At 35.9% G+C, this 17,407-nt stretch overlaps 2 protein-coding genes across 2 annotated transcripts; one reads left to right on the top strand and one right to left on the bottom strand.

The window, feature by feature from the left end:
* Positions 1 to 1,407: 1,407 nt before the first annotated feature.
* Positions 1,408 to 5,820, top strand: si:ch211-232m10.6 (uncharacterized protein LOC572203 homolog). The gene is made up of 6 exons (XM_051137165.1): positions 1,408 to 1,603; positions 3,192 to 3,392; positions 3,866 to 3,913; positions 4,670 to 4,828; positions 4,915 to 5,026; positions 5,226 to 5,820. Exons 1-6 carry the CDS (start codon positions 1,408 to 1,410, stop codon positions 5,623 to 5,625), a joined length of 1,116 nt encoding a protein of 371 aa, XP_050993122.1. The 3' UTR covers positions 5,626 to 5,820.
* A 273-nt stretch (positions 5,821 to 6,093) lies between these two features.
* rcvrn3 (recoverin 3) lies at positions 6,094 to 15,426 on the bottom strand. The gene is made up of 4 exons (XM_051136166.1): positions 15,299 to 15,426; positions 13,332 to 13,719; positions 8,693 to 8,804; positions 6,094 to 8,603 (listed from the first exon to the last, which is right to left on the bottom strand). Exons 2-4 carry the CDS (start codon positions 13,710 to 13,712, stop codon positions 8,521 to 8,523), a joined length of 576 nt encoding a protein of 191 aa, XP_050992123.1. The 5' UTR covers positions 13,713 to 13,719; positions 15,299 to 15,426; the 3' UTR covers positions 6,094 to 8,520.
* Positions 15,427 to 17,407: the final 1,981 nt, after the last annotated feature.

Here is a 17,407-nt window from a genome sequence, read left to right on the forward strand (position 1 = left end):
AAATATATCTCTGCAAATACGGTGACATTCTATATACCTATTATATTCTTTTAAAAATTCTCTTCCAAAATAAATATGTATTGAATCATCATGTGTCCAAGTAAATATTTAATTAAAAATATATGTATACAGTGCTGACATATGTAACGTTGTAATAATATGAATAATAAATATTTCATATTTCGTATCTCTCTATGGTACGGAGTTGCCATATGGCAACAATTACTTTCTACTTATTTCCTTGTCTTTTCAGAAAATTAATAGAGCATGTGTATATGTGTCTACATGTGTGTGTGGCAGATTTTGATGGAAGTTAAGATTGGATGCATCAATTTCTAAAAAAAAATGTGCATTTGAATTGAAAAGTATATCATAATTTAATATAAAAACTAATTTTCCATTGTGAAAAAAACGTTTTAGCAACGTTTTCCTAAATACCCCCCAAAAATCTTTTTCACAATAATTTTTTATTTGTATAATTGAAGCTATTTCATGTAATAAAAACGTTTGTGGTTAGAACATAAAGCATACCATAGAGGGATATTTAAATTATTAAATGTATAGATTAGGCACACAGATCTACAAATGCACTTTCTAATACTTATTCTTTTTTGATAATATGGTTTGTTGCTTTATGTGTCTGGAAGGCTCTGGATGAACCAGGAGAGACAGATGTACCTTTCTCCTAGAGATTAACCCAGATCATGAAGGATTACAAAGAAATGGATGTTGGTGATTAAGACATGGAATAAGTACAAAATTCCCAGAAATTTTTAATCTCTCCAAGAAAAAGACCAGGTGAGAGATGGGCAAAATCAAAGAGAAGAACAAGGTTTTTCTTCAATGACTGCACAGACAAATTTCATCTCTGTGCTGAGCTTAAGAGCAAACATCTGAGATACACCTCTGATATTCAACATGAAGATTTGTGATCGTCAGCCTCATCTCCATTGACTTTGAGGACATATTGGCCACATTTGTTGGTCGTAGACCAAGGGAACATGTTTAATACCTTCTGAGCCATTTCCTGCATCTCACGAACTGCATTTCTTTATGGAAACCTAAGGCACTGGCAAGTGTATTCTCACATGCTCACATCTGTTTAATTTCCTTTAAATCCCATGACCTTTAATGCCTTTGCAACTTCAATTTCTATTTGTTTCCACTCATATAAACTCCTCCTCCCTGACTTCTGACATTTTGACATTGACTTGCTACTTCAATCATTTCTTGGAGGTTTAGTAATCTCACTGTCCCATACACAACTGCCCACACTTATGTCGCTCTTCCCTTTCCCTTGCCTCATCTTCACTAACTCCAGTTTCATCCGTAGCTTCTTTCCTAGTACCTGAATGTTGTCTTTTCTTTGTTATTTGCAGTATCAGGTCCTGTGTGTATCAATCCACCATGTTGGAGCATTTGTCCCGCAGGAATCGGTCCTTGCTGTCTCTCTCGCTGACCTCTCTGGCCCTAGCGCTCTCTGTTTTGGCCTTCTGCACCTCATACTGGTGCGAGGGGACACACAAAGTGGTCAAACCTCTCTGCCTGTCGCCTGTCAAAATGAAGAACTGCGGACAGAATAACAGCCAGCCTTACACAGCTGGTAAGGAGTGTAACTACACTCTTAAGAATAAAGATTAAAAAAGGGAGGTTTTACAGCGTTTTTATGTGTGTACACTAAAACAATTTTAACCCAACTTCAAATGTAAATGCTGCATTAAATTTTTAAGGAAAATCAATCACGCATGGATTCACAGCACTTTTCTTTTCAGAAATGGTAAAGTTCATATGCATGTCCAACAGTAGCTACTTATAACAAACTTAAATTGGGATATTTCATTTGTGACCCTGGACCAGTCATAAGTAGCTTGGGTATATTTGTAGCAATAGCCAACAACACAATTTTTCTTTTATGCCAAAAATCATTAGGATATGAAGTAAAGATCATGTTCCATTAAGATATTTTGTACATTTCCTGCCATAAATGTATCTAAACTTAATTTCTGATTAGTAATATGCATTGCTAATAACTTCATTTGGACAACTTTAAAGGCGATTTTCTAAATATTTTTATTTTTTGCAGCCTCAAATTCCAGATTTTTCCCAAATCCCAAATATTTTCCTAAACCACGCATTAACGGAAAGCTTATAAATCTCAATTTCAAAAAATTGACCCCTATGACTGGTTTTGTGGTCCAGGGTCACATTTATTATTCATAAAACGCTACTGACAAAACCCATAATGTGTAGCTAATTGCATTTTAAACATCACCTACACTTGTCTATTTGTAGTTGTAAACAGCATGTGTTTGATTCACAAAAAAGAACCGACTCATCAGAGCCTTTTGTTCAGGAATGAGACTTACCTGTTCACGATGTATGTGTTTGATTCATTAAAAAGAATCGACTCATTCATTCAAGAGTCATATGTTCATAAATCAAACTGCTCTGGCTGCGTAGTTTGTAAATAAACCAGTAAATAATTCACTTTTGAATCTAAATGGACTGATAACGACGTTTGTTCGCTATTAAATAGTGTAGGAAACTCTGTCAGGCTGTATTTGTACAACATTCGCGTTCGCGTCGGTGGAATGCACTTGCAAGAACCTGTAACAAAACACTAAAATAGCCTGGTGACTCATTCTGTTGTGGTATTTCTTGTAATGAAGTTTGTACTGAATAAGCTCACGTTCCTAGTCATTGCGCAACACACTTGACTAACATTTGGTAAGAAGTGTGAAAAGTGCAGTCTGTTTACACACCATACAGATGTGTTCTTTCGTAAAACTACTCATAACCACAGTAAAAACCGCAGAATCTCTTGAAAATAACCTACTGCACTTTCGAACTGTAAAGATCAGAGATTTACAGGTCAGTACTTGCTGTAGTGTAATCTTCCAGGTCACACATCTACAAATCTAACAGATCATTTTAACCCCTCTTACACTGAGGGAGATTATCACTAAATCTGACCGTTATGGATTCAAAATGAAAGGTTTTGCTTCAGATTAGGTGAACACTGAATTACACGATTGCAAGAATGATCCTGGACAACACAGCTAGCTGTCAGTGTCAATTGCACAATTGTAGTCAAAAGCAAATACTATAGTGTGTGTGTGTATAATTGTACAGAGTAGATTTATTATTGTTTTTTCATCCAGTTCTCCACTCAAGTCTCTCTCTTTCCACAGAGGTCCCAACAGCAGACCCCAAAAAAACAGATTCCAATGTGACAATGTCCCCCAAGCAGAAGGAGGAACTGGACCGTATGAGAGCCAAAAATCTGGCAAATGCAGTTCACTACATCTGGGAGACGGGAGAAGACAAATACATGCAACGCTACTTTCACACTGGCTTCTGGTTGTCCTGTGAGAAACACAATGATGGTGCTGGTGAGAGCAAATGACTTTACAATGACTTTAATAAGCTACAAATCATCAAAATCCATCTTAATTGATAGAATTACTTGGTATCTTTTTTTAATGGGGAATTCTAATGTTCTTCATATAAAATTCCAATTAACGGAATTCAGTTCGCATCCAAAGAAAATGAGTAAAACACACAATTTACACATAAAAGAACTACTGTCATATGACCAACTGTCAAAGCTGTTCTTGACACTAATGTCCTGATTCAGTCCCTTTGAACATCTGTTTCCTGTTGTGGCCTTTCTTAACTTGTATTTATCTGCTATGGGGTCACCCCAGTCCTCAACATCTGCTACAAAGAGACTGTGTTACACAACTTAGCTGCAAGTTTCTTAAGTTACATAATACACACTGTTAGATAGATAGATAGATAGATAGATAGACAGACAGACATTCACCAAGAAATAGTTGGCCAAGTCTGTGCTTATTCTTCACAGGTGAGAAATGTCGGAGCTTCATTGAACTGACTCCTGGAGAAACACAAGGTGAGATTTTTATGAGCTATACATTTAGGAACTGGCATGAAATACAGTTGAAGTCAAAAGTTTACATACACCTTGCAGAATCTGCAAAATGCTAATTATTTTACCAAATTTTACTATGTTATTTTTATTTAGTACTGACCTGAATAAGATATTTCACATAAAAGACATTTACATATAGTCCACAAGAGAAAATAATTTATAAAAATGACCCTGTTCAAAAGTTTACATACACTTGATTTTTTTTTTTTTTTAGCATTTTTGTGTATTTGAACCAACAATGACTGTATGATTTTCAGATCCGTCTTTTTACACTGAGCACAACTGAGGGACTCATATGGAACTATTACAGAGGGTTCAAACACTCTGATGCTTCAGAAGGAAAAATGACAGATTAAGATTGAACAGAATGAGGATGTGTACAGTTTTCTTATTTCCTAAATATAATATTTTTTTTATTTAGTACTACCCTTCAGAAGCTACAGAAGATACTTACATGTTCCCCAGAAGACAAAATAATAATAAATTCACCGATCTTCAAATTCAAAAAGTTTTCACCCCCCGGCTCTTAATGCATCGTGTTTCCTTTTGACGTGTCAGTGGGTGTTTTAACCTTCTGTAATAGTTGCATATGAATAACATGCATTTTGTATGAGCCCTCTTATTTTGGTGCAATAACATTTTGCAGATTCTGCAAGGTGTATGTAAACTTTTGACTTCAACTGTAGCTCATTACTGACTCTGTTGCATATTCTGTAGGAGTTCTGTGGCTCTCAGTGATATCAGAGTTCGCATACATCAGCCTCCTGGCGATGGGTTTTCTTCTGATGTGGGTGGAATTGCTGCTCTTGTGTCTGAATAAGGACATGTATGCGCTCAAGATCAATGCTTTTGCTGCCATCTGCACTGTGCTATCTGGTGAGTTTCTGAGAGGTTGGGGAGTTTGGGAAATAAGGTTATTAATCAGTTTGTAACAGGGAGAACAATATCTTCTTTCTACTTAGGAATGATGGGAATGGTGGCACATATGATGTATACAACAGTATTCCAGATGACTGTCAGCATTGGGCCCAAAGACTGGAGACCTCAGACGTGGGACTATGGCTGGTCATTTGCGTGAGTAGAAATTCTACCTTTCTTCTATTCTACCCAACTCTCATTTTGTGCCTCTAATGCATAACTGCAAAATACTATAGGCTTCAAAAGTCTAGGATGACATTGAAAATGTGGAATTCATTATATAATTACAACCTGCAAATAAACACAAAGTTTAGGATTTGTTTTCTGTTAAATCATTTCTGTGCTCTTTTTACAGCATGGCATGGATCTCATTCAGCTGTTGCATGGCAGCAGCTGTATTCACCCTGAACTCGTACACCAAAACTCTCATTGAGATGAAACACCGTGCCCGGATCCGTCTGGAGGAGGCTCGTGCTGCCAGCCACGCACCGCCCTATGATGAGGTCATTACAACCAGTGGTGGGAGCCTCTACTCCGTCAGCCGGCTGGTTCAGCAATGCCAGAAGGGTGCGTTTATCGACACCACGTGGAGCCCCAGGGATGAAGTGTCTTGTGGGGGTATGGTGGGGTCAAAAAGTCCTCATGGACTGGTACTGATGGGGGGGTGCGGGAGAGAGGGATGCGAGGACTGTGAGAGAGAGATGGATGAGGTGGAAGATGCTTTAGAGAGGGAAGGGAATGATGAAATGTGCTGAGGAGAACAACTACAGAAAGTCCTTCATCAGCAGCAGCATTATCAGTGAAAACATTTAAATGCATATCATTTTCTAATGTAGATCCATATTTTGATTAGGCCTTTAAAAAATGATGCTTACATGCTCCGCAGGTGTTGGAATATCCCTGTATTCCTGAATCAGCATGTTAGAAATGATCTTGCCATTTATTCTGAGTAATTTTGGACTGTAATTTTATCATTAAACGTCAATCATGTACTACATGCATGAGCAATTCCAAATGTAGGTCTTGATGTTTCTTTTACTGTTTGTACAATATTAATAAAAAAAGAATGCCCTCTTTGCTTCAGAAATGTTTGTTTGATTTAGATTTAGAGTTTTAACTCCAGGAATTCAGAGAACATTTGTGCTTTTAATTTAGTTTGGATTGCGTCTGGTTGTGTCAGTCTGTACAATCATTCTTCACTACATTATATTTTGATTTTTCAATAAGATCACCAAGCACAATATATCACATAATCTGAATATACAACAAGATGGAGCGATGGACAGATAAACAGGAATTCCAGCAGCTTTAGACAGATGCTTTCAAAAGCTGGACAGAAGATTATATGAATAATCTCCCCAGTAAGAGACAGAGATCAAGTGAGAGATGGAGAGTATGAGAAACTCAAAAATAAAGGACAGAAGATGAGAGGTAAGTTTTTGCATGATTTTAAGACAACATTTTCTTAGTTTTGGTCAGGTGACAGCATATTCAAGTTATGGTAAAAGTATACACACAATTGCATTTGTTGTTATTTTTATAATGTTCCATTCAGTCAATAACTACCAAATATTTGTCTGGAAAAAAATCCTTATACAACTGTTATGCAGTGTAATATAGTGCAAAAATAAACAATTAGAAGCTTGTTTAGATTAACATACAATGAAATGACACTATGTTCAAATGGACACTAAAAATGGCATACATCAACTGAGCGCAAACTGACAAACTGCAATCTAAAAAAGACTATTAGAATTGTAAGGTATGTGATTAAGCAAAGTGCTGTGCATACAAACCTCTAATTCAACAAATGCATGACAGAAATCCAACAGGCCTAACCATAACCTAGAAATTACAGTCGAAAGTACACAGTATTGCAACTATTTTTAAAACACTGTCTGTAGAGGGATGTCACGATTTGGTCAGTTATCCGGGTGCACGGCCATATTGGCGATACTCGGATGTAAACAACAGCTTGGACTGCACGGTTAGTGTACTACTGACTACGTTGTTCTGCTAATTTATGCTGCCTAAACCATGGGATAAACATGTGGAAGCTGCTAAATCATATAGAGAATGACTTAGTAAGCAGGAAAAGGTGCAGAAATCCTGGTTCAGTTTGGCCAAACACAAACTCCTTTTGTTCCTCCTTTTGCACTCTTCTTGATTTGTTGTAACTTTTGGCAGCCTGTAGTAATCCAAATTTTTCCCCAGTCTGACCGATTAGTACACCCCAAAACATAAAAATAACTGACCATTTTCAGCAGCAATATTAAGCAAAATATGTGAGTTGCGTTCCGTTCAGTGGCATTGTTTACATTCAGTGCCGCCAATATGGCCAATCGACACATCGTGAAAACACGCTATTGCTTAAAGCAACTGTGTGTAGTTTTGTATATATTTTCGACTTTGGAGCCACCTACAAGTAAATGAGTGGAATTCACTGTCCTAAATATATCACTGTTATAATAACAGTAGACAGATGTAGACTACACATGTATTTGTTGCTGCCTTAAAGCATTTCGCTATCTTGGCAGAATTTCGTACCTTACATCCGAACTTACATCAGAGTGGTTTTGCTTACATACTCCCAGATCAGATGTTTGGAGAAAGTGTGGGAAACAAACAGCCTTTTTTTATTAGAAGTGAGCCATCAGAATGACTTATATTGACTAATATTTCATTCTACTATATATATATATATGTATAGAAACTATATTGATAACACTTTAGAATACAGTACCGTCATTATTGAATAACAACACAGGAACAAATGACTAATGCACTATTAACATTCTAGTAACTAATGTTAATTAACAAGAAACTCTGATTAACAAATCAGTAAGTCATAGCACTCAGTTGAACGTGGTAGTTCACCATTAGCTAATCAGTAACTATTTTTTTTTTATCTTCCACAGAACTACTAAGAACTACTATATACATGTTCATAATTAATGTAAATAATGCAAAATGTATAATTAATTCTAAAATGAAGATAATGGTAACCCACTAGTAATGACTGGGGTATTATTATAAAACACTTTTACTTACTTACTAATAATTTGGATCCGTATTCTAAAGTGAAGATCATGATAACTCCTTAGTAATGACTAAAGTCGTTAAAAACGAGGTTTTGTAAGGTTCTGGATAGTTATACTTCTGATGGCTTTGGTAACACTTTAGTCGTTACTAGTGGGTTACCATTTTGCATCATTCATTATTATTCATTCATTAATTATGAACATGTATATAGCAGTCCTTAGTAGTTCTTTGGGAGATATGAAAAAATAGTAGTTACTGATTAGCTAATAATGAACTACTTTCAACTGAGCACTATTACTTACTGATTCATAAATCAGAATTTCTTGTTAGTCAATAGTAGTTACTAGAATGTTAATAGTGCATTAGTCATTTGTTCCTGTGTAGTTATTCATAATGAAGGAATGATATTCTTAAAGTGTAACCACTATATTTCAAGGTAAAAAACGAAAAAAACGTACATGCAGTTGCTTTAATAAAAAGATATGTGAAACTAGCAGAACACAGTGGTGAACAAATTAAGGGTGGCGATCCTTTAATGAACACATTTAATATACAACAAATGCACATGAAGTCAAAACTGCCTCTTGCATGAACATAATCACGTTACATCATTTATGGTCGTACTGAATGAGCCGTAGCGCAACCTCGTTTGATTCAATGACCTCGATGAACTCTCCCTCTGCGACTCGTTCTGCATGAGTGAGAGAGAATTTACTTGTAAGTGTTTTCTGTATGCTAATATTGAGTAACAACAGAACATTTTTAGTTCGTTTTTCTTACCGTTGTCCTTTTTGTCAAAGATGGTCCAGAGTTTCTCTGCTCTCTTCTCTGGCGTGTTCTCATCACTGGGAAGACTTGCTTGCTTTGATTTTGGTATGAGTTTGAAAAGTGCCTGATGGGTAGAGAGAGATCAAATGAACCGACTTACTGGCTTTAATTAACTCACCAAATCCATCAAAGCGATTACTGAATTAACATTTGCATCACTGCAGGTTTTGAATTAGCTACTGTGCCACCAAGAAAACTTGTGTCTTTGTTCATGGGTCAGGTAATAAATATTACCCGAAAAGATTTATATAGTGTTTTTAGAGGTACAAATCATACCTCACTCGTACGATTTTGTATGTTTTCTGTGAGGGGTAGGTTTAGGAGCGGGGTTAGGGGTGGTCGTTCATCCAAATTCCTACAAATTTGCCACCTCGTAAAATACGTACGATTTTTCACAAAACGTACAAATTCGGATCAGCCAGGTCGTATCAATGAGCTACCTCATAAAATATGTACAAATTGCCATGAGATCAAGTCAGTCTCAACACCTTGTATGTTAGGGTGTAGTATTCTTTTATTAGGGGTTCAAGTGCATAGTGCTGAAACCTATTCTAATTGGATCAGCAATCTCCACATAAAACTGAACGTGCAGACCAAACCGTAAATCATAGAGACTTAAAATTTAGAGGGATGGTAGTACTCAGACCACCAACAACGTCACCAAGGCTCGCCCCAATCGGCCTGACGGGGGCGTTACAGTGATCAAAAGTACGAATCGTGAAATTTTGGGATATTTTGGATTTTTTTGCAAAACCTAATTTTGCAAACTAGTTCTAGGTTTTTCACCCAATCGGACCCAACCAAGTGCACAGAGATTCTCTGGAGATCAAATATCAATAATTATCAAAAAAAGATCTAACTTTTGACTCACCATCGCAAAGGGATGCAAAAAGTTCAAAAGGGGCCAATTTAAGTAAAATGCCTATAACTCCTGAATGGAATGAGATATCTCCGCCAAACTCAAAACACTTATATATGACCTCAATCTGAGTTTACAGGACAAACATTGCAGAGCTTGGACACTTGGTGGCATTATAAGAGGAAAAAAACATAAAAATGGCTATACCTATGCAACCATTTGTCCTATCAACACGAAAATCGCTGTGCACAGTCTTGGCCGCCATTGGCCAATGAAGTTTGAGCACCTATTAGACAAAGTTAACAGAGGAAACTTGGTGGGCCTGTTTGTCTCACGGCCCCAAAGGTCTGTGAGAAATTTGAAAGAAATCAGCCACTGGGGGCGTTATCACATTTTTCAAGGGCATAAACGATTGCAGTATTCATATCGTATGATGGAACTCTTTATTTCGGACGACTTTGCCTCTAGAACCACTGCTGTCAATCAAATTGTTTGTTATTTGATTGAAAAGATGTGAAAAACCTAATTATGTGAACCAGTCCTAGGTTTTTCGCTCAGTCTGGAAAAAACACTGCAGTACAATTGTCTGGAATCTCTAGGTCAATAAATATAAAAAAAAAACATTTTTAAATGTACCCTTTGGGAAACTATAACGGGGTTGTTTAGAAAAGGGGCCTGTCCGAATTTACCCAAAATCCTATAAAGACTAAAGGAAAACTCAAAACTTCACAAAATCTGGTGAGCACATGTGACAGGTGATTCTAAACAAGCATGCAAAGATTTAAGGAGATCGGACCACAGCTAGTGCAGTCATATAACAGTCGTAACCAGTAAAAACATAATATTTCTCTGGATACCTGGATTTGCCAAAAATTGATTTTGGTGGTTACAAACTCGCTTTTTTCATATGTGCTTAAATGCCTTAAAGCGCTTGTATTTTGAATGTTTCCATTCAGTCATAGTTCAGGTGATATTACAATTGCTGTACTGTAGTACGTCCTTATTTCTTTATTTATTTTGTACAATGATGTTGTTGGCCATTACATGGACCTATTTTTTGGATAACATCTCATGACGCACAAACCTATTTCCAAATCTGTTATTTTGTCCTGTAATCCATGCTTAGCTTAGTTTTAATGGATTGTGTTTAGGCTATGTGCTAAATTTATTTATCCTCACTTTCCCTTACCTCCATATCTGTCTAGCCTCGGTGCTATATATGTCTTACGCCTTCTTTAAAGCTTAACTTGCTTATTTGGTAATTTGTTTACATGCTGATTCGGCTCAACCTAATATAACTGAAGTTACCTAACAATAGGCCCATACAAATAGAATGGTGCCAGCTCTGCCAATCTTACTAAAGAGCTTTAGCAAGATAAAGAGGACAGCCATGTCTGGAGTGCTCTTAACTCAAAACATAGGGGTACAACAAGGTGAAAAAGTATAATAAATAAAACTATATGAAACATCAATATCCAGAAAATTACGATAATGACAAAGAGAAACAAAACGATTCTAATTGCTTTCAGAACTTTTTTTTTTTTTTTTTTTGCTGAAAAACAATTTTGTTTTGCTAAAACATTGACAGCCAATCAGAATCCGACTGACAAAAGACCTTGAGTATTAAAGTGGCAGATGCCAAAACTGCCATACTAACTTATAATGAACAGAACATTATCATGCATTGCTGTGGACACTATTTAGTTATTGTTATGGTTATTGTCTGTGTGTGAGTTGACCAGTTTACTGTTTTCAGATGATATAACGTAAGGAACACCATTTGTTCTGTTGATTCATCTCTTCTACAACATCTCTGTCCAACACCCTACACTACTCCCTGAGAAACTGATCGGCCTTTTCTGAGAAGAAGGCTTAAGAGTTGACATGTCATTGAATCCCCTATGCCCATGGTCTTAAATCCTGATTGCACAATGAAGCGCTTATCTCTCCCACAGTACCACCACCCAATCCTTCTGCCTCCCTCCACAATGAGACCTTATAGAGTTCAAGCTTAATGGTGATGTCACTCTATGCTTCTAATCGCTGTTCTTAGGTCAGCTTTTATGTTAAATGCTCTTTGTGTTTTAATCGTCACTGTCAAAACAACCTGACTTAGAATCATTCAAGTGGCCATGATCCCTAATGACTTAGTTGGGGTGTCCCACCGCTAGACAGACTTAATACATAGTTCACCCTGAAATGAAAATTCTGTCATTAATTACTCACCCTCATGTTGTTCCAAACCTGTAAGACCTTTGTTCATCTTTGAAAGACAAATTAAAATATTATTGATGAAATCTGAGAGCTTTCTGACCCTGCATAGACAGCAATGCAGACATATTCAAGGCCCAGAAAGGCAGTAAGGACATCGCTAAAATAGTCCATGTTACTATTTTACGCTACGAGAATACTTTTGATGGACAAAGACAAAAATAACAACTTTATTCAACAATTTCTTCATTCATTCTGACATAGAACGTCCATCTCTCTTAGTTCTGTCTGTATATTCTGGTTCAGATAAGTGAAAGTCATCCTCAAATATCTTAATTTGTTTTCTGAAGATGAACAAAGGTCTTACAGAATTGGAATGACATGATGGTGTGTTTTTAATGACAAATTTTCATTTTTGGGTGAACTTTCCCTTTTAATGCACAATATGTAAGTTTTCACCGCTAGAGGGCGCATATTCAAAACAAACAAAGAATCAAATGGGTAGTTTGAGAGAATCATGGGAGTTGTAGTCTTCATCCCCACACCCAATGCAATCCGTCGGGACTCAAGCAGAAATCATGTTCATAGATGAGATTCAGAAACATTGGCTGGAGCCACTTTACTTGTGATCCTTACGTCTGACAGAGTTTACAATAATGTTTAATATTAATGTAATGACAAAGGGCGTTTTTAAGTAGCCTTTTAATTATGTCTACAAAAAAAGCATCGCTCTTCATTTTATTAATAATCTTGTGGTTTTTCTGTTTTTGCACCATTTCTTAACTGCAGTTGTTCAGGTTTCTGTACATATACCCACCAATTGCATGTCTAACTTAATATATAAATAAGAAATACTGAGTTGAATTATGATTATATGTGAAGAATTCTGTGACTGAATCAACACTGATTCAACCGTTGTATTTGGGGGCGGGGCTATTGGCTTGTCTGACCAATGGCAGATGGGGGCGTGTTCAAGGAAACCTGTTTGAAATCATTAATTATCTAATAACATTTTGTGACTTCAGTGGCACAGAAATGACACACTCCAAGCTAACAAAATCTATCAGGTATCCACCTTTTTCTTTAACACTGGAGTAAACCTAGGGGTGAGACTTCCAGTTTATTAACCGCTATAGGGAAATAACGTGAAAAATAACAACATGCAGTAAATGGTACAACTGTTTGCACTACAAACCAGTGTGTTCATAATTAAGATAATACATTAAAATAAAATGATAAGATACACCAATTTGCAATATCAAGCAGCAAAACGATCTGTTTTGTACAGCTAAAATTAGCTGGACGCGGATGAGAGCGGAAGCCACACCCATAAAACCACATAAAAATCATAATAATATATTTTCAGAGTACATTCAGTGACAAATATGTTGGGAACAGAGTAAATCTTTGGAATGGTAGTTTGTCCAGTAGCATGAAGAATAGTTAATTCAGCCGCTGTTCATGTACATTTTATGTAAAATGTAAAAAATGTAAAAAATAAAAAACGTAAGGTTTTCTTACCTCGCTGAGTTCAATCACTTCAGGCTTTGTGACGTAACCATTCTTGTCCACATCAAACAGTGAGAAGACCCACTCCAGCTTCAAACTTGACTTGCCTGAGGAGGTCATGTGAAGTGCAACAACGTATTCTTTAAAGTCTAATGTCCCATCATCATTGGTATCAAAGGACCGAAAAACGTGATGGGCGTAAGACTTGGCATCGCTCTCGGGGAAGAATTTAGCGTAGATCTCCTCAAACTGCTTTAGTGTGATTCGACCTGTTGGACACTGCTTTTGGAAGTTCTCATACCACTGGGTGATCTCAGATTCTGAGAACCTGGTGGTCAGCTTGAGGTCATCCAGGATCTCTCTGGGAATCCCTCCACTCTGTGCGTTTCCCATGACCTTCCTTTGAGCGACAGAAGAATAGAAGAAACTGATGTACTAAAGGTGTCAAATTGTGTGCTTAGTAAGGATCAGATAGTATGTTAGTCACTCAGGGTTTCTGGTCAAAATGAATAAATAGTTAAATAAATAAATACAGTTTTAGAACAGTAAGATATATAATGTTTTTTAAAGAAGTCTCTTCTGCTCACCAAGCCTGCATTTGTTTTATCCAAAGTACAGCAAAAACAGTAAAAGATGTTTTAAAAAATGTTACTATTTAAAATTTGAATACACGTTTCAATGTAATTTACTCCTGTGATTTTAAAGCTAAACTTTTATCATCATTACTCCAGTCACATGGTCCATCAGAAATCATTCTGATTTGCTGCTCAACAAAACATTTATTATTATTATTATTATTTTAAAAACAGCTGAGTAGAATTTTCAGGTTTCTTTGATGAATAGGAAGTTCAGAAGAACTTTCTATTCATCAAAGCATTTCAGCATGTATCTAAAATAAAAATCTTTTGTAACATTATAATGTCTTTATCATCACTTTTGATCATTTTAAAGCATCCTTGCTAAATAAAAGTGTTAATTTCTATAATTCCCCTCCTCCTCATCCCAAAAAAATCTTAATTTAGTCAAGTTTATTGCACCTAGTATTTTCAGTACATACAGTGCCTTGGCTTTTAGTTGCTCTCTATCACCCTCTCCTGATAAATTAGTGTCAGTGTTACTATAAAAATATTTCAAAACTTTTAAAAAAGAGGAAACGTGTCTTGAAACTGCCTCTCTTTAGAAAGAAAAAAAATACACCTCTAAAAGACATTTTTGCATGCTCCAATTAGGATATTGTATTATGGTCGTATGTGCATATCTTACATTTTTCCATCTGTTATCAAGATTTTCTCAAGTGGTCACTCGTTATGCCTTTTAAGTTATTAAATATAAAAAGGTCCTAATAAGCTGCAGTAAACTAAAAGCAGTTTTTGCCCAACCTATATTTTGTCTGATAAAGGTTCTTTTCCATTTGAGGAGTAATAAATTACTCCTGTTTAAAAAACGAACTATAAACAAATTAATAAATTTAAAAGTATGTAAGATGCTGTACTGAGTAAAGTCACTGACTGGGATGCCTTTATAAATGTTTAATGCAGTTTATAATAATATAATGATTAATATAAGTGCAACCCAGCAAAGAATACCCAGGTGAAAAATAAGTGCACTTTCACGATGTATTTAAAGTGCTCTATTTTCATGCACTAATTTTGTACTTGATATACTAAAAATTATTCTTTGGTACTTCTTAAGATAATCTTAGGAACGTTTAAGTGTACTCAAATGGGCTATTTTGAGACACTGTGAATATAAACTAAAATGTGGTTTTAACATACTGTCTCTGTATGTTTATAGTACACTTGAACACATCTTTAATACACTAGTGGCTTCAACCAAAATGTGTTTTTTAATACAGAGATATTTCTTTCGCCTGGGTATGCAAGATCTGATTAAAATCACTCAGCTAATTAGCAGTTGTGCTCTAGAGAGAAATCCAAAATCTTATAACTGTATGCATGAATAGAAAGCAATGTGCTTACCTGTGGTTGTGGACCAACGATGAAGAATCAAGGGGCAAGTTATCAAGATAAAGTGTGGAAGAGTAATGAGGCAGTCCTGAAGGAGGCGGCTACCTCTCCTTACTGGGTTAAGTCAATTAAACAAGATTGCATAAGGCTCAGCCCGAAAAAGATTTACATTTCATGTTTTGGACAGTTGGATTTTCCATTCTGTTCTGTTCTGCAGTGTTCAGATCTCTTTTTTTAACCCTATAATCATAGTCACATTTACTCTGTTTCAGCTAAACGGCTCTGAAAAATGACAAAAATAAAGTACACACTCCTGGATGAGATAAAACATATGGTACAGTCAACTGTTCGCCACAATACCAGATTTTTACATTTCTTGTTAGTTTTCTAAGTAAACTGATGAAATCAAGACAGCTTTTGTAGTTTTCTATTTTATAGCAACATTATGGTAAAATCTTTAAATATAAAACATAGTTCCAGAACAACAGTAATCAGTAAGTGTCTAGAGAGAGGGATTTCCACTCAGGTTTTCATAAATCTCATTAAACTAAGTGGTAATGGTCTTCTCCTCACGGTGTGGTGTCCAGATTTACAGCATCGTAATGTATTTTAGTGACTTTTGAAATAAAATCTGTTAACTTTGCAGTAGTTGATTAAAAAAAAAAAACTTGAAATGATCTAGGCACTGACATGCTTATCAGCAATTTTTAAAATAAATAAATAAATGAAAAAATATTTAGAGGTTCATTCTGAATATTAAATATCTGCTCACTTGAATGCACCCTTTTTTATTAATTTATTTTGTTGAGTTTTTTCAACAAAAAGGAGCATGCAAGGTGTGATTTATACCGCCATTGTGACCTTGACCAAGGCACTTAACCTTTGGGGGGGATTGTCCTGTAAAAAGTGTAATAAGTACGTTACTTTGGATGAAATTCTTGGCCAGACAACTATAATATACACCATTCTTTGAAAGTACTGTTTCAGGACTGTTGATATACTGTACCACCTCTCTTTACCTTTCATTTGTATCCTTCCCTAACATTTCCACCTTTTGACCTTTCCACCTTTTTAAGTGTTGGATTATGGGTCATAAATACATCCTGATAGTCTTTTTCTGATCAGCTTACTGTCCCTAGTCTACCTCGTCCTGCCTACGAAATTGTCCCCATACCAGACAATCCCTCCACCTTTTGCTCTATAGTGAGAGACAGCAGAAAAAAAAACAAGGTTGAAAAGAGTGAAGGAAAAACACGGCTTGAAAGAAAAGCCAAGCTTCTATGCACAGGTCATTACTTGACCGGTATCAAGTTAATGACATCTTCCTATGCTTGATTAAGTGCAAACCCAAACATAATGACAGTTTACTGTAAACGCTCCCCAGTGGGCATGTCCCAAGATTTAACCCAGTGAATGCCAACATCCTAATCTATTGTGACTAATCTATTGTGGCTAATGCCTAATCTATATGTCTGTAGAAAAAGGATTTACTACATTTTTTTTTCTTTATACAGCAAGTGGTAAGCTAACATGTCTGCTTAATAAAATAATAAAATAAAATAAATAATGCAAATGTAAGGAAGTATTAACAAACTATTGTCTTAAAAAAATAACCATATAATTATTGTGCATTTTGTGCTCATATGAATTTAGAGGCTTTGTGGAATATGTTTACCCCTATTTGTCACCCTATTCAAATTTAGAAATAAAGAATATCAGGCATGAGTTCTTTCCAGTGTGGTATAGCATGCAGCAAGGTTATCCGTTAATAAGGTGTTTGCATCAAAAACAGGCATAAATATATTATTATCAGTCCATAAGATTTTCAAAATGTTTAATCTCACAAATCTTAATCTTTTTCAAAGGAGGTGGTTATTTGACCTTTGGGATCCAGCGTATCTCTAAATAACTATTTCTAGCTTATCCACACCGTTTGTTTGTTTTTTTCAGTTTCTCCTAGATCGCATCAATGTATTCATTTAGAACTCTGAAAACCGCATAACTTCCATTGATTTGTATTTGTATTGTTCTTTTTCCACATTTGTAGGCCAACTCGTCACATCAAGTGCCAGTCTTTCTTACGCACTTCAGTCTGCACCACACAGAATATGCCACTTTTAG

Source organism: Labeo rohita, chromosome 19 (genome assembly GCF_022985175.1).
Source record: "Labeo rohita strain BAU-BD-2019 chromosome 19, IGBB_LRoh.1.0, whole genome shotgun sequence".
Classification (NCBI taxonomy): domain Eukaryota; kingdom Metazoa; phylum Chordata; class Actinopteri; order Cypriniformes; family Cyprinidae; genus Labeo; species Labeo rohita.